Below are 27,155 nucleotides of genomic sequence, written 5' to 3'. Positions count from 1 at the left end.
GAAAAACCTGCGATAGAAATTGGCAAAGCCGAGCATGCTTTAAACCCCTTTTACAGAGGTAGGTGATGGCTATTTGAGGATGGCATCCACTTTTCTTGAGTCCATTCGGACTCCTTTGGGTGTCAGGATGAAACCTAGAAACTCGACTTCTGTGATATGGAAAACACATTTCTCCAATTTTGCAAATAGTTTGTGTTGGCACAGTTTTTCAAGTACTGCCCTGACGTGTTTTCTGTGATCAGATTCCGAAGAGGAGTACACCAGAATGTCATCGATATATACAACTACACAAACATCGATGAGTTCCCGAAGGACATCATTCATGAAGTATTGGAAGGCAGCCGGCGCATTACACAATCCGAAAGGCATCACCTGGTACTCGAATAATCCGTATTTAGTACGGAAGGCAGTTTTCCATTCGTCGCCTTCTTTAACTCGTACCAGATGATAAGCCCCCCGGAGATCTAACTTGGTGTATATGCAAGCGTCCTTCACCTGGTCAAGGAGGCAGAGGATAACGTTTTTTAACCGTTATCTGGTTCAATGCGCGGTAATCAATACAAGTTCTAAGGTCGCCTTCTTTTTTGGGCACGAAGAACAAAGCCGAGGATGCCGGGGACTTTGACGGGCGAATAAAACCATTAGCTAGGTATTGATCCAAATATTGTCTCAAATGCAGGTTCTCAGGTTCGGTAAGGGCATAAATCCTGCTACAAGGGGGTTGTGCATCGGGCACCAGATCGATTTGGCAATCGTACGATCTGTGAGGAGGTAACATGTTGGCCTGTTCCTTTTGGAAGACGTCCCGAAAGTCTTGGTATTCCGGAGGTAGTTGCATGGAGGCAGAGGTTACAGATGCTAGATTAATCTTCAGGTTTTCTGGGTAGCAGGTTTGTGTACAATCCGGGAAGGTTATTCTCTTAGCTCGCCAATCAATTCGAGGATTATGTGTCTCTAACCAAGGGATTCCAAGAATAACCTGAAACTGTGGAGCCTTGATTACATCAAACACAACACCCTCCCGATGGCCGTCGGGACCAACAGTCCCGCCAGGAACAGCAGACAGAAAGTATAACTAAAGAGAAGTGCCTAATTCACTATCTTCTTTAATGCTGAAGGCCAGATGTGCAACATTGTCATTCTGGGGACAGAATTTCTGTAGGAAATCTCTCATATGCTAGAAGAGATCAAGGAATAGAAAGTGGGAGAAAAGGAAATGAGATGCCAAAGATAGCAGAATGTAGAGAACGAGACAGAAGAGAATTAGAGGTTTGAAGGCAGCATGGAGCAAGACACAGACAACAGACTTAAAGTTAAAAATGAAAACGTTTATTGAATCAAATGTCAGGATGGTTGAAGGCCTATCCTGCCCTATGCTAAGGTGGGATTTCCCTACCTGAATGAAACTAAGGAAAGTCTGAGTCAAAGAGTTCAATTTAAAAGTATGTCTGTGTCCAAAACCTATCCTTGCCCTCACAGCTAAAACTAACCAAAGTGTAGGGATGTCAAAATCAAAAGAAATAGTATGCAACTCAAAGTTCTGAGCTTATTCCAGCTCACAGCTTCCTTTCAGCTCCCCTTACCCAAGTGTAAGAAAGTTCCATGAAACAGTCTCAAAATGATCTATCTCTAGTTCACAGGAATACAGTTCAATATAGTTCAAAATCAATCCTTGGTGTTCTCTTCCCCAAGTTCCAAGCAACACAGTTCACAGAAAACAAACAGTCTTGAAGCTTTGTTATCAAGACCACACAACTGAGCATGGTGGAGTTTCAGCTGGTCAGGAACCAGGCCGCTAGGGACCAATCCCTAGGAGCACAACTGCAGTAGATCAGAGAACCAGGCCCTTGACGGCCAGTGTTTGGTTATCAGGATGTCTTGGGAAGGTGGTCCCTGGACACCTTCCCAAGACTTCATCTTCATTAGCAAAATGTCTTTAATTTTTCAACATGTAGAGCTCACTGACTGGTCTAGGTGCAGTTGTCAGACCAAACGGCCCACCCATTACAGGTGACGCAACCAGGATCCCTGCCTTTTGGGCCTCTTGACATTGATGTGTAGATTAACAATCCTCTGGCTTTTCCTTATCAGCCTCTTGTCTTTGCCTCACTTGTCACACATCTTCTCCAGTCTTTGGCCTTGTCACTCTGCATTCAATCATAAAAGTTTAGTTGAGGGTGTTCTACTCACACCCATCTTCTTATAACACCCGTGCCCTTATTCTCCCCTGGGGCATTCAGGATATTCACTTTACTTGCTTAGTTTGCTTAATTGCAGAGCGTCAATTAATTCAGAGTTTGTTAAGCCTTCATACTGTTTCATTATAAAGTTCCATTCAATAAGGTATTCAATATTCATTGGTTTTGTTGTATTTCACATTTCATTTATTCAACAAACATTAGTTTTGCTTGATTTTTAAAGTTCCATTTAGTTTGGTATTCAAAAAGCACTGTTATGCTGGGTTTTAAAGTTCCATTTAATTCGTTATTTAAGAAGCATTGTTATGCTGGGTTTTAAAGTTCCATTTAATTCGTTATTCAAGAAGCCCTGTTATGCTTGATTTTAAAGTTCCATTTAATTTGGTATTCAGAAAGCATTGTTATGCTTAATTTTTAAAGTTCCATGTAATTCAATATTTAGTAAGCGTTATTTTTGATAAATTGTAAAGTTCCATTAATTTGGTATTCAATATAACTTGGACCTTGGTATTCATGCGTCCTCTCTGACAGTCACCAGCTTGTGGTGTCGGGTGGCGTTCGGCGGTTCCCTGAACGCACTCCACAGGTCTGCCAAGTGTCTTCATTCACACGCGGCACCCGGAATGCTGTTCACTGGTTGCGGATGATGTCCTCTCCTCTAGTTGCTCTCTCGCAGCTCCGGATGCAGAGCATAGTTCATGGAGGCACCCAGACTGACACAGTTTATACGACCCATTGGCTACGGGCTGTGTACTTTTTCTGGATAGTTTGCTGGCTTCCTGGCTCCTCGTCCGGTCCCACAACGTCTTCCTCCTTTGAAGCCCTGCCCCCTGCTGGTTTCCTCCATGCAGGCCTCCTTCTCGCTACCTCTTCTGGTTCTCCAGTGCCTCTTTATACACCTCTAGCCCTTTGACAGGCTGCAAGTGTGTATCTCCAGTGAGTCTCGCCTGGCCATAATTAAAAGGACATGCCTGACCCTTACAGCTCCCTGCAGGCATCTTCCTCGTCCCATTTCCAAAGTGGTGAAATTGTGTAGTCTTCATTACTCTTAGTTGTTTCTTCTTCGTCTGAATACCAAAGGGTTGAAGAGATGAAATCTTCAATACTCTTAGTTGTTTCTCCTTCGTCCCAGTACTGTCAGATGTCATATATGGGGAAATGAGGGGAAAAGCCTTACAATAACCTACAAATGTCGGGTTTGGTTGAGTCTCAACAGGACAAGGGGGATATCATATCTCTCCTAAGGGTACCCCACTCCTACCTCCTAAGAACTCTTCACCCGGGTGATCCTCCCTCGCTTCTCCACCCTGATGGTTTGGTTCCAAGAGCGATGGCCTTTTCCTGGCCACCTGAGAATAGGATTCAGGGGTCTTGGGAGTGTGAATACCCACAGGTTTCTCACAGAGGCCAAAAGAATGCCTAGAGAGTGAGAGAAAGGTAACAAGAAACAGAAGAGAATAGAGAGTAACAAGGGAGAAGAGGGTACCAAGTCAAAATAGAGGAAAAGGTATGGTATGAAAGAGAAGAGATTGAGACGGGGGGAGAGTGCAGTGAATTGGAGGGAAGAGAACAATAGGTGAGTAGAGAACAGAGCGGAGCAAATGGGAGAGAAGAGAACTTAAAGCTGCAAGAGACCAGAGCATATTGAAGAGAAGAGATTAAGACAGTGAAAGAAAGCAGAGCATTACCAATCGGAGTGAAGAGAAGAAGAGGCACAAAGAGGGCAGAGCCTACAGTGGGGGACTAAGGGAAATGAGAGGCCAAAGATTGTAGAGAATGCAAGAAACGTGAACAAGAGGCCAGAAAACAGTATAGGGCATTAATCATGAGCGAGTAGAGAATGACAGGCTGGAAGATACCCATACCCAGGCAATGAGAGAAAAGCAAGTGAGAGGCCAAAGAGAGCAGAGAGTAGATAAAGAGAGAGGGGGAATGAGAGGCAGAAGAGAGCAGAGCTTAGAAAAAGAGATACAAAGTATATAATGAAAGGGAAGCAAACGAGAAGCAGTAGGATGGCAGAATGTAGAGAATGGCAGAGAATAGCGCAAGGGGCCAAAAGAGTTGATGCCTTGAGCAATGGGAGAAAAGGAAGGGAATTAAAGCCATAAGAGACTAGAAAGATGGGAATGATAGCAAAATGAACAAAGAAAGCTAGCAGAGATGAGGGAATGGAGAGACAAAAGGGACTGAAGAACGAGAGAAGGTCACACACGAGGAGATAACGAGAGAGGCGAGAATGAGGGAACAGAAAAGGGCAGAGAGCATAGCATGCCCCCAATCTATTGTGATAAGATACAAGGGAAGAAGTGATCCAAATACACAGTGATGCTTTTGAGGAGAGCTAAATCCACTTGGAGTTGTGACTGACTGCTGAGGAACTCAATGCATCTCTTGTTGGTTAGATGGAGTGTACATCAATAGAGGCCACACTCTGAGCTCATGCAATGACTGGCATGAGTAGGTGGAAGAAAAGGCAAACTCTGAGAAGAAGGGTTGCATATTTAGGAAAGACTTTCACACACATGCACCTTCTGAACACCCTTCTGTCCAAAGCCATACTTTGCACTAGGTTTGGGTTCTTGCAGTATTATACGTGTGAATGAATGAGTGATGCTAATGCGTGGTGGTAAAATGTGACAGCAAACATTAGAACTTGGGCTAAGCAAGAAATAGGGACACTGTAAATAGATATTGAGATCTGGGAAACTGGTGGAGAAGTGAGGGGATGTCTGACATGACATCCCTGGGAGAGTAGAAGGAAGGCAGGGAAGGCATCTGGACAGAGATCAAGAAAATCAGAATGGTAGCAACTCCTGGTGTAACCAGGAGATTTCCTGACGAACAGATCTGGCAAGTTGAAAGGTGTACGATAGAGTCAGTCGCATACTAGGCAGACTCTTCCTCCATCTTGCGTACCTTACATAGGCTCCGCCTTGCAGATCCTGACTCCTCATCATGGCCGGTGCAACAATAAGTCAGTTCTTCACGACGGACTGGTGCACCACCAGTAGAGGGGCCCTTTCATAAGGGAGGGAATTTCGAAATGTCACCCTACCCCTTTGAGGTGGCATAAATGCATGCAGTGGCCCTGCTGCTCTTATCGCTGACTCTGCCTGGCCCAGCAGGCACTTGCCCAAAAGCCTCCCTGAAATGACTGCTCGGGAGAGCAGATCTGGCTTCTTAACCAGGAGAATATCAGTCACTGAACCAATGATGCAACTCTCTTGTGTCTTGGTTGTAGTTGCGGTCAAGGCTACACGGGAGGGGGAGAACACCAGACTCATCCAAACCCATTGCAGGTATAAATATTACGAGCCCTATGTTGAAAATGAATGTCTGAATCAGGAAAATGTCCACCAGAAAAAGGATTCCAAATGTCAGCTCTTAAATTTTCATATTGATTGATGCCTGTCACCCATTAGCCCAGCCCCTTTGGCTCTGTCAAAAGCAGCAGTATTTTATGTTCTTGTATAAGGCCGCGTTTAATGATGTGGCGCGACAAGACCACAAGAAAGCCCTGATGGGTTGATAGAAAATAGTACATCCTAGAAGGTTACATAGCAATGACGATGATCCCTGCTCTGGACATAGGTACGCACTGTGATGTATGATAATCGGCATGTCACATGTGACAGCGAAACATACACTAATAAGGGTCACATGGGCGCTGGTCACCCAAACATGGCTCGTTATGCATGATGGCGTGATCTACCGCTTGCAGAGACTGTGTCCCATGTGTAGAACGAGCGGAATGATACAGCCATAGAAAGGTGCGGTTGACCCAAGGGTGGAGGATGTTCTGTTAGGCAGTGTATTGTTCACATGTAACCGACCACATGTATCTTACTGGTTTACGTACGAGTCTCATTGTGTAAAACTCTATAAAAGCCCTATTAATTCCGTATTTGGAAGCAATTCTTGAGAGGAGGATACTCTGCCAGTTTCCCCATCCGTTTCCCTACAGCTGGAAAGACATGAAACCTCTGCTGCTGCAGTGATTGTCATATTGGATTTGTTGAGGGGGTTTCCACAGCCTCTTCACAGTATGCCGGCATGCCCCACATTCTGCAGAACTGTCCATAGGTCTTTGCTGCTGTTGCTTCTTGACCACAGTCGCATCTCTGACATCAAAGTGTGATGTCACAGTGGTGGAGACCGCATCTGATCTAACAAAGCTTTGAATGCACAGTTACCTTGAAACAGATTAACAGGACACAATGTTTGGTGAGTATTCAAATTAAATTTACCATGACCGACAGTGCCAGAGGTAGGTATAAATCCGTCCAATGTGACCGGAAGGCTATCCTCAATTAGTGCCACATGATTGCTGGTGGCCACTGTTTTCTCTGTGCGTGAGGCTTGGGGAGTCCTTTCTTGTATGGAAGCTGAAAACCAAACACACAGAATAACACAAATCACCAAACGAATAAGATTCTGTTTGTAGGTCAACAGACACACTGGTCTCCTACACATGCTTATCGGCTGTTGGTGTTTATGCTAATTGAGGGCTCATTATGAGTGTGGTGGCAACAGTAAGAGCATGTGGTATTTCAAATGAATCCCTATTATTTTCAAAATACCATATGGATATTTACTGCTATGGGGTACATGGAAAGTGATGCGAGAGGAAAATATGGGGTATTTACCCAATTCAGTGTCATGTTCCCCACCAATAAACTCATAATTAGGAGGTTCTATAAAAACAGAAAACACCATAATCATAATGAGGACCACTGAATCATATTGCAACCCTTCATGTCAAGCGTTAGCAAAGATTTTTCTTTTTGCAGCTTTAGTTCTATTGACATCAATGGAGCCACCAGCTCATTGCTACGGCCTAAACCCTGCACTGGCATGTGTAGGTGACTAAAGTCTTTTTGCTTTACTTCCTGTGCTCAACTCTCTTATTTTGGGGACACTGGCCAGCACATACGGTTAGCAGTGCAAGGGGGCTCTGTCCATATGAACGTTTCCTGTATTGTTTTACTCTAGTACACATCACTTTACAGTGAAGTGTTGGAAGGGTACTAAGTATTCATGTTTCGTTTTCTCTATTGACATTGTTGTTACCTTTTTGATTTGCCTTGGACGAGCTAGGTTTAATGCATGATACAGAGTCAGCTCCAGTAGCCAGCTGGGACGTCACGCCATTACGTTGAATGCCAAAGCGGGATGCCTATTTTATCTACTCCGGATTGAGCTCTGAGCAGCATTTTGCACTGAACATGTTCATGAAATCTGTTCATCCCACGTGACGCAGATTCTGTGCGCCTCCAAACAGCGTCATTACAAGCGCGGTGATGACGGGCGCTCTATGAACCTTTGCAAGAGTGGTGACCTCTGAAGCTCTGAAATCACTTTGAAGAGTAGTGATGTCTGAAGATGTGTGCTTAGGGGTACTTTAGTTAACATTTAGAGCCAAAAGTGGCTTTTAAATGCATACTGGGTCGATAACACTGGTCATAAATGCGAGCTGCACAGTTCATTGACTCAACACATTGCCCCAGAAAAGTGGGCCACATTGTTCCACAAAATAGTGCCTGCACTTGCCAGATGGACTGACCCTTCGGTATTGCCCTAATGCCCTATAGGAAATGTCATGCCTGAAGCTCTGGGGACCCTGGAAAGAGTGGCATGAAGCTCTGTGTACCCTGGGAAGAGCAGGGAAGTCTGAAGCGCTGAGAACTCTGGGACATGTGACCTGAAGCTTATGAACCCTGTGTAGGGAGAGCTGTAGCGCTCAGCGAGGGGTTGTGAACGGAAGACAACAGCTGAATCGTTCTGAACTCTGAAAGGGGCTGTGAAACTGAACCATGTTATGAACCCTAGAAGGTGCTTGGAACCCCGAACTGTACAGCACTGTGAAATGCACCTTGGAAGAGAGGAATGCTTGATAACAAGAGGAATACAAGCCGTATCGTTCTGATGACCTAACTATCAGGAAAACATTCAGGAACAGAAGATCTCCTCTCCATTCTTGCAACCCAAGTGTCAGAGTGCCTTAAAGGTGCCTGCATGGCTGTAAAGGCAGACATGGTTGAAGTGGAACCTGAACACATGGAGGAGATGGTAGCTATGTACACTGATGCACAGCCACTATGATACTTCTAGTTAACTACTGAACCTGTTTAAAAGATGTCTTTGTTTGTCCAGCAAAGTTCCATTTGAGGTGATTTTGCCTTTACACTGTGCCATTTTTCAGAACTGTTTGTCGGAATCACTGGAGCTGACAAGTAGCTGTTTCCCAGAGCAGAATGGCGCGCACGCAGCTTCTACATGTCCCATGATATTTAGGCGAAAGGGCTCTATGGAGGCTGTGCAGTGTGTGATATTCATAGGGAATGTTTCATGTTGGAAGGAATACAAATATAAGCATACACAACTACACATTAAACTACTGGCAAATAAGGAGCATTCCCCACAGGCCAGCAGGGAGGAGTCCTTTGTAAATGTAGATATCTACACATGTGGGGAAAGCAAAACTGGTCCTTACTCTGGCTGTTTGGGGGAGGGCTGGAACCAGGGATATCCTCCAAGGAAACTACAGTCTTGCTGCTGTCTTGGGGACCAGCATCTGGGAGCCCGGCTGGTTTCTGCTCTGCCTTTTCCTGGAGAGAGTTTTCATTTGTCACAGGCGGCTCAAGTAGAAGGACACGGTGCTTCTTAGCTCTCCCTGCAGATAGGATTAAGACAGTAAAGCAGTGTGACAGGGCTAATATACATTGGTAGCAGATTACTTCCAGACGAGGGCTATACAAGTTCTTATTGGTCTGCTGCTGCTGGTGCTATGGGCCATTGTCACAGGCAAACACTTATAACAAGGTGGTGGGAGTATGACAGCGGCAAAGCCGATGCCAGAAGGTCTATAATTGTATTAGAATTGTCCAATGATTGTGAACAGAATGTTTAACTTATAAGAGATGGAGAGGTGTAGGTGAAGAACACATTTCTTACCTTTGGTTATTTTCTTTTTAATGGATAAGTCCTTTTCATGCACAGACTGGCATCGAAAACCTTTTACCAGCCACCAAAATGATGGCGATCCTATGTGAGTTTGCTTACTGGCCACACATGGCTAAAGATCTAACAGCTATTTATGGGGTTGTTTGGCATGTGCAGAATATCAGCCAGGTTCTTCCACACACCAGTCTCCCCGCTAAAGAAAAGGGGCGTGACAATAATTTGGTCTGATTTACAGATGAACTACAATGGATCTGCGACTCATTTCACAAGTGGAAACAAGTACATGTTGACCGATATTTGCCGATTTACAAAGTGGATTGAATGTCTCCCAGCAACACATTGAAAGGCAAAGACTGCTGCCACTTTATTGATCACCACATCTTTTCTCAATTCATCCTTCTTCAAAGGATTGGGTCTGACAAAGGTAGCCACTTTACTAGTGATGAGTAAGATGTGGAAAACTCTAGGAGTAAAAAGGAAACTATGCAGCACCTACCACCTGGCATTTAGCAGGGGAGTGGAGGTAGTGCCATGTAATATGTAGGAATTCTAAAGATGATTTTAGTGGATTCCGGAACCATTTGGTACTAATGACTCTGATATCCACCCCTACATCAGCCACCCGACTGTCCCCTTTTGAACTCGTGAGTGATAGAAAAGTGGTATTACATCAGAATCAGTTATATTGAATACAGAAAGAGACCTTGATTAATGCCTCTACTACTCATGAATACATGAACATCTCTGAAATAAATGTGCAACATGCAATTGCCTATACCATAGAAACCTGGAGAAGTCTGCATTTAGTATGAATGCATACGATGATCTCAAGTCCACGAGAAGGGAATATGAAGTAGGGGACCAAGTCTACCCCCATAACTTACAAACAAACCAATATAAGAAGAGAATGTTTTTGTCTTCATGGAAAGGAGCCTTTGTAGTTATAGATGAGATATCTCAGGTTGCCTACAAAATAGAAATACTGAAAAGGGATCAGACAGAGGGTACATATTAACCAGTTGTTATCCCTTATTAACTCTTAGACAAACAGAGGAATCCTCTAAATCCATAGTTGAGGTGGCTGCTGAATAAGACTTTGAATAAGACCAGAAGGAACAGTGAACTCCAATCTATGCTAGAATGATAAGTAAGGATGGTTAGGTGAAAGGATGAATGGTTGGATTCTATTATTAAAACTGGATTAAAAAATAAAAGAATAAAGTGAAATGTATCATGGGAAGCAAACATATCCTCAGAATTCATGCCCTGTACTAAACCAACCTTGCTACCCCTTCTCACAGTACAGAACAAAAAATCTTCTTCTAGCTTGGTGATCAAATTCCAGGCACACAGAGACAGCACATGGATAACCCCAACCCCAAATGAAAAACCCAGAGTTACAGGTGTGCGAATGAGGACAAATGTAAGCAAATAGCTGCACTTCAAGAAAAAACAATGAAGAGCATTTTAGAGAATATCAAAATAAAGAGAAGATTTTTCAAACTTTGTTCACTGACACACATGATCAATAAAGATTCTACAATGCGGGATTGAAGTGCGGTTTTCATCAAGGACATGAAGTAACCTCAAATCCAGGACATTGTTGCAGGGGTTTGTAAGCAATATCATTGCAATGGAAATATTTTTTGAATGTATTTCTACACTGTTCATGTAATGGAAGCTTCAATCTGAAGAACGGTGAAATTTGAACTTTGGTGCGCTCTAAGGCAATGGTACACAGAACACTCATTCTAAATCACACCAGAAGTATAGTTATGTGTTTAATACACTATGAGTCTCATTACAAGTTTGGCTTTAAATTGTCAGTAAATCCACTGCTTTACTGCCAACCTCATTTAGCATTACCATCATTTGGTAGTCCTGTGGACTTAACCGCTGTATTACGAGTAGTGGCCCCGTGGTGTTAGTGCCCACTTTTGGAGGCCATAGGACCTGGGGAATTTTAAGGGATTTAGGGGCAGTGGTAGTACCGCACAATAAATCCACCATGCTTTGGTGGAATCTTCTTCCTTATCACCAAACTCACAATACAGTGGTGCAGTGATGCTGTGGTAAAGTGGCGGTAATGGAATTACCACCAATTTTCCCCACACCGCGTACTCATAATGAGGCCCATTGTGTAATTATTATTATAAATAAAAATGATTGACATTTAATATTTTCTCTTTTAAATGTGACAAAAACACCTTGCACAGTATTGAGGTCGTGTGAATATATAAAAATGTGAACTTCAGCTGAACTAACACCTATATGTTTTGCTCACAACACCCATCAATCGATCATTTACAGCAATTCCTGCAAGATAAATAAAACAGCTGTGTTTATTTAAGGTAATGTGTCTTGGTTCCAAAATAGGAAATACGTGAAAATCTAAGTATTATATCTTAAAACCAACAAAAATATGGTTGTGTGTTTCTAAGCTAATATAAAAGACAACCATTGCTTTCATTGCTCGATGTTTGGTTCTCAGGTAATGCATTCTCTTAAAAACACATCTCCTGGAATATGCAATAACCGTTGCCATCTGAAAACATTAGGTGCCAAAAAATTACGTGCAGCCGTTTGAATAGGTATCAGCTAATGGAAAATAGACAATTGATGTAATCATATGTTTTTTTGAAATAACCTCTTAACAGATGGCTAAAAACTCTGACCACACATATGAAACTTTTACCAAGTTCAAATGTTATAATAAACCTATTTAAAATATACATTCGGGACTAGTACTGGAAATGCATTTTCATTGATTGATTTATTTATTCACTGAGAAAATTGATATCGATCTGAATTCAGCATGATCGAGTGAATGGAAAACGTATAAAACTGATATATTAAAATGTATATTTTGTGCATAATATGCACATATTGACGACAGCATTCGCACAGAGTAACAGAAACCCAAGATACATCCTTGAACTCAGAATATTCTCACATATCTATTATATCATTTTCCCCATTATCAAACATTTAATTAAAGTGTGATATTAAAACGTAATATTTCAGCTCACTACAGAGACACCAAGTGCAAGATAACATCGTACCGGCCGATTCCTACCCATGAAATGAAATCCAACAATCAAAAACGTAACTGAATTTCTGCAACATTGTATTTAAAAGCAATTCCTTAGCACTAGAACCATGAGAAGGGGTGAAGGAATTTCTGTCTGAAAAGTAAAACAATGGATTCCCTGGGCTTGTTTCAGAATGTGCGGCACCTCCTGGAATCTGTGGTTTCTTGTACCAATTTCAGTGATTCAACAAAACAATAAAAAACGCTTGACATACATAAACTGCCCTTTTTATAATTAAATGTCAAGAAGTTGAATAATTCCCAGAGAGAACAGTTTTAGAAACCTGCTGTTCAAAGCATTTATTTCCTGCAAGCTTTTCTCCTTCAAAAAAAGAAGCAAATCCATTTTAAACTTTCCTGTCACAAATTCTCAACTTCAAATTCCAAGCCTTTCTGAAATTCTGTCTGTGTGCTCTGAATAGAAACCAACTGAAACCATTTGGATTTCTTTTTATTAGTTTATTCCAATGCAATTATTCCAATGCAATTCAGAGTACGTAGAACCTTGAAATGTTTCCCCACACTTTGAATGTGTTTAGTCTGAGTCCTATGTTATTTGGAACCAGGAATCAGAGTCTTTAAACTTTTCATTTCAAGGGTCCATTTGTAATGGAAGATGGCATTGATATTTTGTTGTCTCTGAACCAGAACTATTAAGCTATACACAGCTTGTAAGTGAACAAGTTAACATGATAGCTTTCTTTTGCTGATCATAGTGTTTGTGTATACATTTGATTTGCTATTGAAACAATTGTTCAGACTGAGGATTGCACTGTAAAATATTTGAGCAAATTTGCGGGAATTCATGTTTACTTATATCTGTTTGAATATTTGTGTGAATATGTAAAGTAAGTAAATGAAAATGCTAGAGAGACAAAGGTAGGCAGATAGCAGTGTATTTATTGTCATCGCCATCAGAATTTATTTGCAATGTTTTGAGGTGTCCTTCCCAGAATTGTGAGTTAAAAGACCACCTGTATTGTCACCAATGTAATATTTTTAATAAAAAAATAAAATATTCTAATTAAAACAGCCAGTTTGCTGACCCAGATTGTCGTGTGAGATTGTTGTAGTGGGGGGGGGTGTTAAATCAGTGTTATTCCTCCATAATAAATGAACCACTAAAAATTGAAAATCAAATAGAAAATCTCTTAGTGAACACATTAACTTTCTTGAACTGCGTGTCCTCAGCCTCGCTTGTGTGGATTTTGTCCCCAGCACAGAGCAGGTTTATCCAAGTCATGGCACAAAACACAGTGGACATGCACTGGTTCAATAAGAGGGGTGGGTGGTTGCTGCTTCTCTGCACGGAGGCCATGTGACTGTGTCTCTCGATCATGGACAACAGTTTCTCCCTAAGGGTAGCTAACCTACCTGGGAACAAGCATGTTGCGCCAGAAGCGCTGAGCAAGTGTAGAAAGGTTTCTCACAAGTAAGATCTTTTCTAAGATGTCACAGAGGGGATTGTTGCCCCCTGCGGGACTCCTAAAATGAAACACCTCACTTCCAGCCTCGAATTATTCTGCTCCAGGAAATCTCCCCTAAAGGAGGTGTTTGGGGACATTATGGAGTGTAATTACAATAACTTTTATGCATTCCCTCTGATTCTATTCAACTCTCCATTGCTCAGGAGTCTGAGGAAGTTAAAATCTGCCTTGATCCTGATTGCTCTAAATTAGGTCAGAAGCACCCAGAACATCTGCCCATGTCTTTTTGCAAACCCTGGTGCCTACCAGAAAGAGAGTCGACTTGCTGTACTAGGGAGAATGTAGAGGCTTCCTCCCAAACCTGAGCAGCCTTAATCATCATGCCTGGTTACTGAAATGCTCAGATAAAGAGATTTGGGCAAGATTATGGATGTCCTTCTGTCAGCTCGGTGGATGGCCACCAAGCCCATCTACGACCATCTATGCTTGCAGAAGGTGTACATTTTCTAGTTCCTGTCGGAAAATGGATCTGGACACACTGACTTCTTCCACTTCCTCTGTGCTGGATTTCCTCCTATGCCTAGATGAAGAATGTCTGTAGATTGGCACAATAAAGGGGTGCTTTGCCGTATTTCATTTTATTGACATATGATATGATACGATTGTTTATTTATATAGCGCCTATAAACAATGTGTTTCAAAGTGCTTCAAGGCAAGGGAGGGAACAAGGGAAAATACAACCACATTCTTACAGGCCATGAACAGTAAGGATGTGAAATTAACTATCATACTCAGCCTGACGACATTTCAGATAGTGCAAGAGCTAAGACATAGATAAGGAAGGGTGGGGGAGAGTGGGAAGGAAATGGAAACAGACAGGCGACTACCGTACTAGGCCTTACGACATTTCTGGTAGAGCCAGAGAAAAACAAAAGGTGATGGAGAGGGGTGCAGAAAGGGAGGGGAGGAACAAAACAAGTGACTATCATACTAAGCCTGACGACATTTCAGATAGTGCTGGAGGGGTGTTGAGGAGCAAAAAAACAGTATTATGAGGGTGGAGGAAACATACGAGGTTGCTATCATATTAGGTCCAAGGACAATTCTGATAGAGTAAGTGCATAGAAGAAAGTAAGGGGAGGAGATACGAAAAGGGAGAAGGGAAAGGAGGAGAGAACAGAGAGTAAGCATTCAAAAAGAGTGGAGAAGCAAGAGTGAAGAGCCAATACAATAGCAGAAGTCAGTAGTAACACATAATGTTGCAAGCCAGGATACAAGATGAAGATGGGAATAGCATGATTCAGGGCCACCATCAGTACAAGATGCAAAGGAAGTCCTGCATGAGAGTTGAGAAAGAGTGACGCACCGTGAATCAATGATGTCCATAAAAGTCAAATCCAGCATTGGCCACAAGACGGTGATGGTGAAGGAAGGCACCAGGTGGGCGGGGCTTGCTAAGTGGTGAAAAAGAGCAGCAGGCAGGAAGGCACTAGGTGGGCGGGGCTTAGGGCAGGTGACCTAGGTCCACTTGCACCTGCTCCCCATCTGCAAAGGAAAAGAAGCTGGAGGGCTCCTTACGTAGGGAAACAGAGCGGCAAGCAGGAAGGCACCAGATGGGCGTGGCTTGCTAAGTAGTGAAAAAGAGACATAGTTCCTTCTTTTCAATACCAACACTTGTACAGTATCTAAAAGATGTATCCAATGAGATTCCACCATGTCAGATTTTTTTTGCTGCTTGGCATTTAAACTCGATTCTCACTTTCTTGATGGTGACCCCGTTTGGGCTCTTGCATTCCTGTTCTTTACAATTTCGTATCTTTAATGTGTTATATCTGCTTTCCATTACATCAGCCGGTCAAGTGTGTGATCTCCAGGTGCCATCTGTGAAGCCTATTTCTCCTTTCATCGGGAGAAAGTGACTTTGAGTTTTAAGACTCTCTTGCCAAAGCTGGTGACTAAGGCCTACATCTCACAGAAAATCCATCTTTCTGACTGTTTCACCCTCCTTATCCTTCCAAGTCAGAGGAGCAGTTCCATCACCTAGATGAACGGCATTTCTACAAATTTGCTGGAAGGCAATGGAGCAGGGGCCTGCAGTAGCAAACCCTGAACAAGTTGACCATTCACTGAATTACTGAATGCTACCCACTGGCTGATAAAGGAGAGTGGGGGTTTTCATGCTCATTCCACAAAGGTTTTAGGTGATCCTGTTATTAACATCTGCAAAGCTGCTTCGAGGGCTTCCCTGCATGCATTTGCAAAATATTGTCTAAATTCCTTAACTAAGGAGTTGCTTTGGTTGTTTGGTCCTACAACGCTTTTTTGATAGTTGCAGGGTCACCTTTAGCCTGTCTATCCTAATCATGTTTTGCTTTGGCAGTCTTTCTAAGAAGAGGAATCTTTGGGAGGAAGATATCCATTAGAAGAGCAAATAACATTCCCTTGGGTAGTGTTCTTCCTGATGGATTTGCCTTTTCTCAAACAGATTCCTCATCGACCCAACCAACTACCCCTCAAATACATTTTTCTCAACCTGTTCACACATTTGCTCAGCCTTGGAGTGCAGGACAAATTGGCAGACTGAGGTAATGGGGTGCAGGCAGATTCAAATAAAATACATAGTGAAATAACTTTAAGAGACATACAAGCAAGGGGTATTCTTATAGAAGATGGAAGTGTTCACTGTAGATGCCCTGAACAAATTCAGCATTGAGAAACCTAGTGAATTGTGTGCAGGAAGGGAACTTATTTCGGCCAGCACAAAGGCTTAGCTAGTAGAAGCCTTAGCTCAGTACCAAGACCAGTCCTCTGCAGAAAAGGAGAAAACCTCTAAATCTGTCTATTCTCTTGCTCCCCAATAATTACCCAACCCTCTTAGAGAAGAGGCCATCAGAATATAATAGATGGAGTAGGAGTACAAGAAGGTCTAGCTGATCCAGCAGGAGAAGGACAGGGAGACTGAATCGAAGATTTTGGAGGTGGAGCACTAGAAACTCACCAGCAGAGGGGCACCGTAAGGCGCAATTTCCACCTTACAAACATCAAATCTGATCCCATTGTAAAGGGGATGGGGTCCCAAAATGGCACCTCAGTGCTCTGGGGGTAGTATAAATGCATGGAACAGCCCTGACTCTCTTATTGACTCTGCCTGGTCCAGGGGACACTTACCCAGAAGCCTGACATCAGTGCCCCCAGGGGAGGGGGTCTGCTTGTTAAGTAGGAAACCAACAATCAGTGCAACATTGACATACAACTCTCTTGTGACTTGGTTGGGTTTTTGGAAGATGCCCCTGCTTACCTGTTCCACTTGCAGGTATAAAGATTACGACCTCTATTTTGCAAATTAAAATCTGAATGAGTATGAAGTCCACCAAAAAAGTGGTGCCAATTGTTAGTGCAAGTTCCCAGTTCCAAAGTGTTCCTGCTGATGGATGCCTGTCACACATTGGCCCAATTCAGAGTATGAGGGCCTCCCCCCATGCAGCAGAACTATCTCTAGCCCTCAGCTGCTGTTACCTATCGTCCACAGTAGCATCTCTGACGTCATTGAGTGACGTCACAGTGGACGAGACAACCTTTGATCTAACTAGGCTTTTTAATACGCAGTTACCTTGAACCCAGGGCTGGTCATTGGGCCGGCTCTCGCTGGATCCGAGATCCGGCACGAGATGTGAAGCCAGAGTCAGCCACCCAAACACCAAACCCATGCTCTCCAGCTGGGTTTCGAGGAGAGAAAAAAAAAAAAACAATCCCGCAATGGCATGGCGTAGGGGGGCGGAGCAGCTGATTGCCGTCATTAGCGCACTTCTGGCTTCGCCCCTCTAAGTATCCACAACAGCAGGACACTGGAACAGACTTTCTTAAGGAAGGCTGTCCTGCACTTTCACTACGAGTACTTCATGCAGGCACCACAGCCGGGCCCGCGAAGGTGAGGGCTGTGCTGCTCGGAGCAGTCTGCTCCGAGCAGCACAGCCCCCACCCTCGTGGGCCTGGCAGATCTAATCTGCCTTGTACGAGGACAGTGCACACAGAGTAGTAGATTACTCTTTGTGCTCAGTGCTCCCACAGGGCATTGCTTTGAATGCAAAATTCAGGGTTCCTATGGTTTCATTTAAAATGAAACCGCCCCAGAACGGTTTCATTTTAAAATAGTGTAGGATGAAGTTCAAACTTGCACTTTTAGTTCACTGCACTGAACGTTTTCCTAAACAGCAGGCACTAGGGCGGCCAACTCTTTGATAGTCTTTCTCAGGACACTTGCCCACAAGGCAGTGATGACATCAAGTCATTCACGTTTGGCCCGCCCCTTTTTTAATGTAAATATTTTTTAATGGCTCTTAATTCCTGGCTTAATTGAAATGCAAATGTTTGTCCTTGGGAGGTGATGGTCACGTTTTTAACTGCAAACATGACCATCAGGACCCAAGGAACAAAGCATTAGCATTTGAATGAAGCCAGGTGTCAGAGCGTTACAGCTGGACCAAGGAGGCTCAAAAGGAGCCGCCCAGAGAAAGAAAGCAGAAGGTGGCACCAGGCGACAGCGCCATGCTGTGTTCATGGCCACTTCAGTTTGCAGAGTGGCTGTGCTGGAGGCAGGTTGTCCCAATGAAACTGCGTCCTGCACAGCCACTCTGCAAACTGCAGGACAGAGTCCCTAATTGCGGGACAATCCTGTGAAATCCGGGACAATTGGCCACCCTAGCAGGCACATGTGTTTTGGGTTTGTATTGTGCGTGGGAGGGTGCGGGGGTGGCGGTGGGGTTTGTGGGGAGTGGTAATGATATAATATTTTGGGTGCACGAGCACCATGGAAGTGGTTCAAAGTGGAATTGATATATAGCTTGAAAAAGTAGCATGAAAGAAATTGTGTTGTTTTAAACTATTATTTTGGACATTTCCTTTGATCGGAGGTCACCTGCCAGCTCCGCCCCTCTAAACCCCGCCTCCTCAGACACTGCCCACCCCCAAAGCTCCGCCCCCATCCCGCCCCTTGTGGGATCCCCCACCACATTTGTTCCATTTCCAGCACTGCTTGAACCAATGAACCAAATTAATTGGACACAAAACTGGCTGGGCGCTAAAATTTGATTTACCATGATCAAAAGTGCCAGAGGTAAGTTGAACTCCATCCACTTTGGCTGGAAGACGATATTCAGTAAGTGCCGCATGACTGCCTGTGGCCATCGCTCTCTGGGGAGTCCTTCCACTCACGGGAGCTGAAAACCAAGCAAGCACAGAACCCAAATCACCAAACAAATAGGATACATAGTGTCGGTGGGTTAAAGCAAACACTGGTCGCCACATGTTCATTTGCTGCTGCTGGTTTATATTACTTCGTGCTTTACTCAGCACGAGCATTGTGCTAATGGTAAACATGTGGGGCTTTAAGTACCATTTGTTTTCAAAACATCACATGAGTATGAGTTGCAATCACAAGCGATATTTGCTCCAATGTGGAATGCACAAAGTATTGTATGACGAAATATGAGCTATATACACAATGCAGTACTTTCTATTGAAAGCAAGCGTCCCCAAACAGCACGATCTTCCCCGCAATGAGAGACAATGAAGGACTCTCCCAAAATGGGAATAAGGCCAAGACAGAGTGCGGGTGAGCGTAAATGGGAGTTTATCAATCAGAATTGGGCATGCAAAGAACTCTGCAAACTCCGAGAGCGCTCTGTCTGACAATCGCAAAGACAGGCGTATATATTTACAAAAAACGTCATCAAAACCTACATACTATAGGGGGCACAAGTTCATTGGGATTGGGTGGCGACGACTAACTATAGGTGCTGCTGCGGCGTGGTTGGTCTTGGCTGGAGGACGTCACTGGTCACCCTCGTGGGTTGGGCTGGGCCTGGCAGGTCGGCTTGAGTTCATCCGGGCGGTGTTGGTGTGCCAAGGCGGCTTGTGGCAGAGACGAATGCCTTTCCTGACTTACTTGCCCTCAGCCATGCACACCGCAGTCATTCAGTCATTTACAGTGTTATTCTCTTTGAAGCAGCTCCAGTCCGGTCGGGGGAGGTGGGATAGCGCAGAGCGGGCCTCTGTTCTCATGTCTTGGCAGCCTTCGCAGGGTGGGAGGGGGAAATGGCCTTGTACGCATTCACAGAGGTATCTCCCTCGTGTGTTGCTGAATGTAGGTAAAAACATCACAAACATCACAAACATTTGAACACTTTCTATAATACTTATTCAAAATCGCTTCAAAACATGCATTTAAACTTTGCTGGATGTGTCTCGATTATACCCAGTCCGAGCACCATATTTGTACATTATATTCTAGCAGCTACAGTATTTTAGTTACATGCATATACATTTGCAGTAAATGAGGTAATAGTTGGGTCGGTGGAGTACATAGAAAACGACCCGCCACTGTACGTGACGGTGGTGGCACATAAGGGGCTTAGACATGCACACATGATAAGTGCATTCTCGCGCATCCTTTACATGAGTTCATAGTATAATTGCATTCGCTTTCTCGTGTACTCTAGCAGCATTAGCTTAGTTATGACGCAAAACCATGGGAGGTAGGTTGCCCAGTGATACATGCAACAAACAGATCCCTTGAGCGTTCCTTTATTATTAGTATCCACCTGTAATGGTGTGAGCTCACCATTGCTTATATCATGGGAGCACGCTCTCTCATTTTAATACACTCTACAGGCGTTTGTAATATAAGAGATTTTGTGGAAGAAAGCATACTTTGCAAGTGGTCTTGACATTACTATATACACATATATTAAGACTGTCTGCCATCAGATGACCATTTTACCGTTCTTCTCATTGTTCAGGCCTGATGGCCGGGTCATGCTGATAGTGATGGTACACTGCGGGAGGTGAACTGTTACAATGTCAGCGTATTGCGCTAGCTCATGTCCGTCTTGTTCGTGGGAACGTGCTCGCAGCGGATCTGCCAGGGTGCTGCGGCGACAGGGATGAAACTCTCCAAGGGTGGGGGCCGCGTTACAGTGCGCAGAGCTCACACCATCTTTACCAGACAAAAAATGGTCTCTGGGCCTAGCTAAATTTGTATGGGCAATTGATACGTGTGGGCAATGTCTCCAGCGGGTGAGCCCTCCACCACCTGGGCCCGGGTGGCACGAGGGAACGCCCAATGAGCCATAGCCCTCACCTGGGGAGGAAACGCAGGCGAGAGGGGTCTCCTGGACCAGTCCTCCCCTACATTTCCCCCCTTTCGTTACTTAAGTAACGAATTCTTTAGCTCTTCTATCCTCCTACATTCTGCTTCGTCCATAACCGCCTCATCCCATGCAGGAGTTCCTTTGATAGGCATCCATGCTCTGCACACTCCCCTTAAGCTCTCACCTCTCCTAGCGTATTCATCTGGAGTACACGTGAGATATATACACCCACCATCTCCCTCCAAATCTACCCAAACTTCCTCGTACCATTCTAGTATGCGGGGCTCTTTGATGGTGGTGTGCCACAGCTTATCTACAATATCCTTGTCGTGATACATGGGCACCAATTGGTACCTGGGTGTGTTATATATCCCTGTTTGTATTTGTGCTTCTTGCATTGTTTTTATTGTACCGTGTGAGTTGCCCATTGTCACCATCATCATTGCACCATTTGGTACTGCGTTAGCACAGACCCGAAGACCCACCTGGCACAGGCAGAAAATCAAAAGGAGGAACACCACAGCTGGCATCAAAAATTTCACGGTTGTTCCAAGCCATGAGGGGACCCAGGAGAAGAGGTTATCGAACCATGTACTATCTTCTGCTCCGCCCTCCATCTTCATTTTTTCTCCTAGGTTGTGGACTGCTTCGATCACATGGGACAGGGAGCCGTTCTCTGCGTCTTCAGAAGGTACGAAAGTGCAGCAGGCACTTCCTATTTTTCGGCAAACACCGCCGTCCATCGCCGTCAATAGGTCCAGGACATACCTGTTTTGCATGGTCATCAGTCGCAAAGCTCTTAGTTCGACCTTTATTATGTTAAATCCTTCTTCAGTGTCGTTTGCCAGCTGAATCAATTCCCAACGGGTTATCTGAAGCCATTTTGCGTTTGCCCTTGCTTGGACACTTGATACGAGTGAGGCAAAAAATGTTTCTGCTGAGCTGAATAATCGATATTTGTCTGGGATCTGAGCCAATAGTTCTGATGATGCCTGTGAGATGTAATTTGATGCTCGTCTGTGACGGGTTAACACCTCTCCCTTGCTTCCGGAAGACAGGACATACATTTGTGATTCTGCAGTTGGTTGGGCCACACTCTGTTGTGTGCGTTCCTGTGTCCTTTTGCTTCCATCGATGTGGCTTTCTGGTATCACCATTAGAGCTGAGTGCAGAGTGGCCATTGAGCAGCTGCCACTCCACGACGGGGGGAGGTGTAGGTATGCCTGGTTGCCACATACCCAGTACGTGTCCATGAGGGCCGCAGTCCCTTTTCTTAGGTCTGGGATAGTGAGGGTTTTGTTGCACTTCTTGTTCGTCCCCATGGACGTTCTCCCCTCTCCTTCGAAACATAGTTCATAGTCTATTTCACTCTGCAGCTTGAAAGGCTTTTCGATGGGCGTAACCCAGGTTAGTTTTGAAATGTGTTCCTTCCATACGGGTGTGCACGTTTCTTCTATCCATTGCAACTTCACCGGTGCCACACCCCTCAGTGCTTCAGCTTTACACATTACTTCTTCGTCCTTCCACTTGTTGTCAGAAAAAAGTGTCCCTCCAATTACAAAAAACGGTTCTTTCAGACATACAACCCCTGATGGTTTTGGGTAGCACGTTTTCTCGTTCTGTAGCATTTGAAAAGTCACTTCATGTGCCTGGAAGGTGTTCTTAATTCTGCATAACGTAAGGTGAAGGAGACATTGGGCGTCTATAATTGGCAACTCTTTGGGTAACAGTACCTTGGGTGTACCTGATGCGTGAGGAATAAGGGAGCAGACATAACAGCTCTCGTTTGTTGTTTGTTTAGCTGTGGCACTCATATCTGCATACCACTTATTTGTTTGGTGGGGGTGTCGTGGGTCTTCCATTTTATCTAGACCTAACCCATAGTACTCATCATACTTCCTCCTCCCTGCTTCCCTCTTCCGTCTGTTATTATTGTTCCTTTGGCGTTTCCCAACCTCCTGAACGAAGGGCAAAACAGACCCCCCTTTCCCCTTCCCGCCCCCCTTCACCCAGTCATCATATAATATTTCATGTGTTGTTTTCATTCTTTGATTGTCTATGGCCATGGGGGCGTGTTGGCTGGTGGGGGTATTATACAACCAGGATATAGCAGAGGGGTTTCGGTCGTTTAAGCTGTGAGCATTGTAATTAGACATCTCAGGTGGGGACAGTGTGTTATTTTGCCTTTTACCCTTTGGCCCTCCATCTTGTGAGATGACAACATTGGATGACGTAGTATAGTAGCCCCACACAAGTTTAGTTCCGTCCCATATCAAAAAATCACCTTCCCTTGTAGTGGCATTGACACTTGCAGTTGTATTGGTCCCAGTAGTTGTGTTGCTCCCTCCCCCCTCGTTCATCTCGATAGAGATGAACGCTATGAACCAGTATGTAACCAGACCAAACATCAATGTGAAAAACAATACGATGCACGCAGATAGTCCACATTCATACCAATATATGCATTTCTCAGTTAACCACTCTCTAATTCTAGTAAATCTATCCGTTGCAGGCTGCCTGTTAGATGCCATGGAAGCTCCTGTTTAAGATATAAAAGTGCATTGAGTGCATACATGTAAACATTTTGCTAGCACCATCAGTGCCAATATACATGTGACGGGGAATGGAAGCGGGTGGGGATACGGGGAGGGGTATTCACAGACAAGGGTGTATACAAGCTTATAATTTGGCATTCCATCAAATATATATATATATATATATATATACACACCCAACAAGGTAAAAGTTAAAAAGTTATCCTCTTTTTTTTTTTTTTTTGTTTCTTTATCAGTTGTGCATTTATTCAAGTTTACTACCAACGCATACACTCAAGTTCATATTCAGTCATTCTGCTCATTTGCAGTGTTTGCTGTTGTCTGTGCCTCCTCATCTACCTCCTCTTGTAGGTTGCTATATGCCTTCCGTACATCGGTCAAGTGCACCCAGTACCTCAACCCTTTGACCTTTACTGCCGTGGGCGTGCAAAATATTACTTCGTATGGGCCGTGGAATCGTGGTGCATTCCACCGACGCACAAAGCTTCTGACATAAATCCAGTCGCCTGGCATTAGCTGTAGCTGTTGCCCTTGCTCCGTGACAGCGCCTTTTACATTACCCTCTTCTCTAGTGAAGGGTGGGGACAGTTGCTTTGCTATCACACGCGCTGCCCTTGTCAATTTCTTTAAATAGTCTGTGAACTCATCTCCCAATATCGCGGCGCTTCTGTGAGCGTCTGAGTGTTCGCGCAGTGGTGAATGTGCTGTGTTCATCCGTCTCCCAGTCACGATCTCGTGCGGGGACAAATGGTGGTCTTTGCTTGGCTGGTTTCTTAATTCAAATAGCGCAAGGGGTAGGCAGTAAATCCAATTCTTCTTTAATGAGAAGCATAGTTTTGATAACCTGCCCTTCAACAGTCCGTTCATCTTTTCCACTACGCCATTACTTTGAGGATGATAAATTGAGCATAATTTATGTTTTATTCCCAATAATGTAGTCACTTCCTTAAAAAGCTCATTCACAAAATGAGTGCCATTGTCTGAGCGGATGACGTCACAAATTCCCCAGCGCGGGAATACTTCCCTTACTAGGAACTTGGCGGCGCTCTTGGCATCGGGTCGTGCGCAGGGTCCTGCTTCCACCCACCTTGAAAATGGGCACACAACCACAATCATGTACCGTGCGCCATTACACCTTTCCCCCATGTCTGCGTAATCTATATGTAGTTCCTTGAATGGGCCAATGGGTTTAGGAATTGTTCCCCGGAGAGTGCGTAATGTCATTCCTGAATTGTATATTTGGCATGTTGTACATTCCATTGCCAATCGAGACACATGCTCCTGGAGACAGGGCACGAACCATTCTTCCTGTATTTCTGCTGCAATGTGCTGTTTGGTGTTATGTGCAGGGAAGTGTAGCTGTTGAAATGCAATCTCTAGTAGCTGGATTGGCATTACCACCTTCCCCGAGTTATTTTGCCGCCACAGCAGGTCTGTTCCTGACTTGCTGCACCCTCGTTTTGTCCACATTAATTTTTCCTCTGCACTGGCTCCTTCTTGTAATTCTATTATTTGTGGTATGGGCATCATATTATATCCTTCTGCGGTCTCGTCGTTTCTCTTGTTCTTAATCATGTACTCACCTGTGTCATTTTTCTGAAAATAGGAAGCCTCCTTGGCGGCAGCGTCCGCTGCTGCGTTCCCTAAAGACACAACATCTGTGTTGGACGTATGTGCTTGGCACTTTACTATTGCTACTGCAGTGGGGATTTGCAGGGCCTCAATTAACTCTTTCAACAATTCTGCATGCTTTACTGGTGTTCCGTCTGCCCGCCTAAATCCCCTACGCCCCCATCTTGCTAGGCCTCCATGTACTGTCGTTGTCATGTAAGCTGAGTCTGTGTATATTGTCACTGCACAACCCTTTGCTGCATGTAGTGCTTCTATGAGCGCAATCAGTTCTGCTGCCTGTGCGGAGTAATGTGATGGGAGGCGGTATTGTACCAGTGTTTCATACTCACCGTCTTCTAACCTCACTACTGCCATGCCAACGTGTTTTTCTCCCGTGTCTACGTCAATTGATGCGGACCCATCCACAAAGTACACTTCCCCCTCGCTTAGAGCGTTCTCACACACCACTGTCTCCTCCCCTCTTTCTCCTGTGTAGGTTACACAATCGTGGTTCTGCATGTCCTCTAGTGTACACGCTTCTGTAATGAATGTGGCAGGGTTCACTGTCTTGCATCTCACTATATGGATATTGGCGCTGGACAATATAATCTCGTAGGCTGTCGCCCGCTGTGTGGTCAGTGTGCTTTTTGATCTCTCTAGTATTGCAAATAAAGAATGTTCCACAAACAATGTTACCGGGCAACCCATTACTATGGTGGCACTTTTCTCAATCGCGAACGCGGCTGCAGCGAGTGATTGCTCGCACGCGAAATGGCCCTGCATCACGGCATCTAAAGTACCACTATAGTAAGCCAATGGCTTGTGTCCTAAGGACGTTTTTTGTGTCAGGACTGCTGTCATCAGTGTTTCCTTGCAGTGTGAAAATAGGTAAAACTCGCGTCCATAATCAGGGTTTGCGAGTACTGGGGCGCTTGAAATCAACTCTTTTAGTGTTTGGAAAGAGGAACTCATCTCTTCCGTCCATTCCATCTTCCTGTTCTCCTGTTGGGCCACCTTTAATGCTTGTAATAGGGGCCTGGTGTATGCCGCATAATCTAATATCCATGCTCGGCAGTAATTGCACATTCCCAAAAATTTCTGCATATCTTTTACTGTTGTGGGTTCACCTACTGATCTTATGGCTTCTACTCTGTCTGGTATTATTCTTTTCCCATCTTTTGAAATCAACTGTCCTAGGTACAGGACCTCTGTCAGGCAGTATTGTAGCTTTCCCTTGTCCACTTTGTACCCCTTGTTGGCCAGCAAAGTCAGTAATGTTATGGAATCTGTTCTGCATTTCTCTTCGTTTTGTGCGCAGACTAGTAAATCGTCTACGTACTGAATAATGGTGCTCTCAACTGATAGGTTTCCTAGGTCTTCATGTAATACGCGATTGAAGATGCTCGGGCTCTCGCAGTAACCCTGTGGTAACCTGCAATGTTCATATCTTTTACCCCCCAGTGTGAAATCGGTAAGGTATCTACTCTCTTCAGCCAGGGGTATGGAGAAAAATGCGTTTTTCAAATCTACTACTGTGAAATGTGATGCCTCTTTCGGGATGCTGCATAGTATTGATGCCGGGTTAGGGACTAGAGGGAACTCCTTCTGTATTACATCATTGAGGGGGCGTAAGTCCTGTATCATCCTCCAAGACCCCCCTTTTGTTTTTTTGATTGGATAAATACAAGTGTTACATGGGGAGTTTGAAGGCACTATTATCCCTTGTGCTAGTAGGGCATTTATTGTTTCTTTTATCCCTTCTTCAGCTTCACGAGACAAAGGATACTGTTTAACTCGTGGTAAAATTGCTCCTTGCTTTAGCTTTATTACCACAGGCTGTACTCCATGCAACAGTCCCACATCATGGGGGCCTGTTGTCCATAAGTTGTTTGGTACGAGCCTCATGTCATCATCAAAAAAGGACGGTGGTGCTCCTACCACTGTCATCAATTGGACGGGGGTCTCCCTTGCTTGTATTAAAATGTCACAGGGCATCGCTATTTCCATTACTATCTCACCATCCCCTTCCGTGTCTGAAAAGAGATCCTCATCTGTTACCTCTCGTAGGGCGATGTTGGCGTTTGTGCACAGCACTGTGCGCCACTCACACCCTTCCTCGTCCACTCCAATCACAGCTATTCTCTTTGCTGACACTTGCACAG

The 27,155-nt window shown here is 44.4% G+C and overlaps 1 protein-coding gene across 4 annotated transcripts in view; it reads right to left on the bottom strand.

Moving 5' to 3' along the window:
* LOC138521418 (myosin light chain kinase, smooth muscle-like) overlaps positions 1-27,155 on the bottom strand; it is a 604,815-nt gene that overhangs the window by 220,006 nt on the left and 357,654 nt on the right. For 2 of the 4 annotated variants that reach the window (XM_069634224.1, XM_069634225.1), the window contains exons 8-10: positions 18,773-18,895; positions 8,692-8,871; positions 6,446-6,583 (exon numbers count right to left, since the gene is read on the bottom strand). In XM_069634224.1, the coding sequence (XP_069490325.1) occupies positions 6,446-6,583; positions 8,692-8,871; positions 18,773-18,895 (441 nt within the window). The remainder of the gene's footprint in view (positions 1-6,445; positions 6,584-8,691; positions 8,872-18,772; positions 18,896-27,155) is intronic. The other 2 variants (XM_069634226.1, XM_069634227.1) reach the window with 2 other exon arrangements.

This window comes from Ambystoma mexicanum, chromosome 13 (genome assembly GCF_040938575.1).
Source record: "Ambystoma mexicanum isolate Mex_15411 chromosome 13, UKY_AmexF1_1, whole genome shotgun sequence".
Classification (NCBI taxonomy): Eukaryota; Metazoa; Chordata; class Amphibia; order Caudata; family Ambystomatidae; genus Ambystoma; species Ambystoma mexicanum.
The sequence above is the reverse complement of the archived record's forward strand: the minus strand, read 5'-3'. Positions and strand labels throughout refer to the sequence as shown.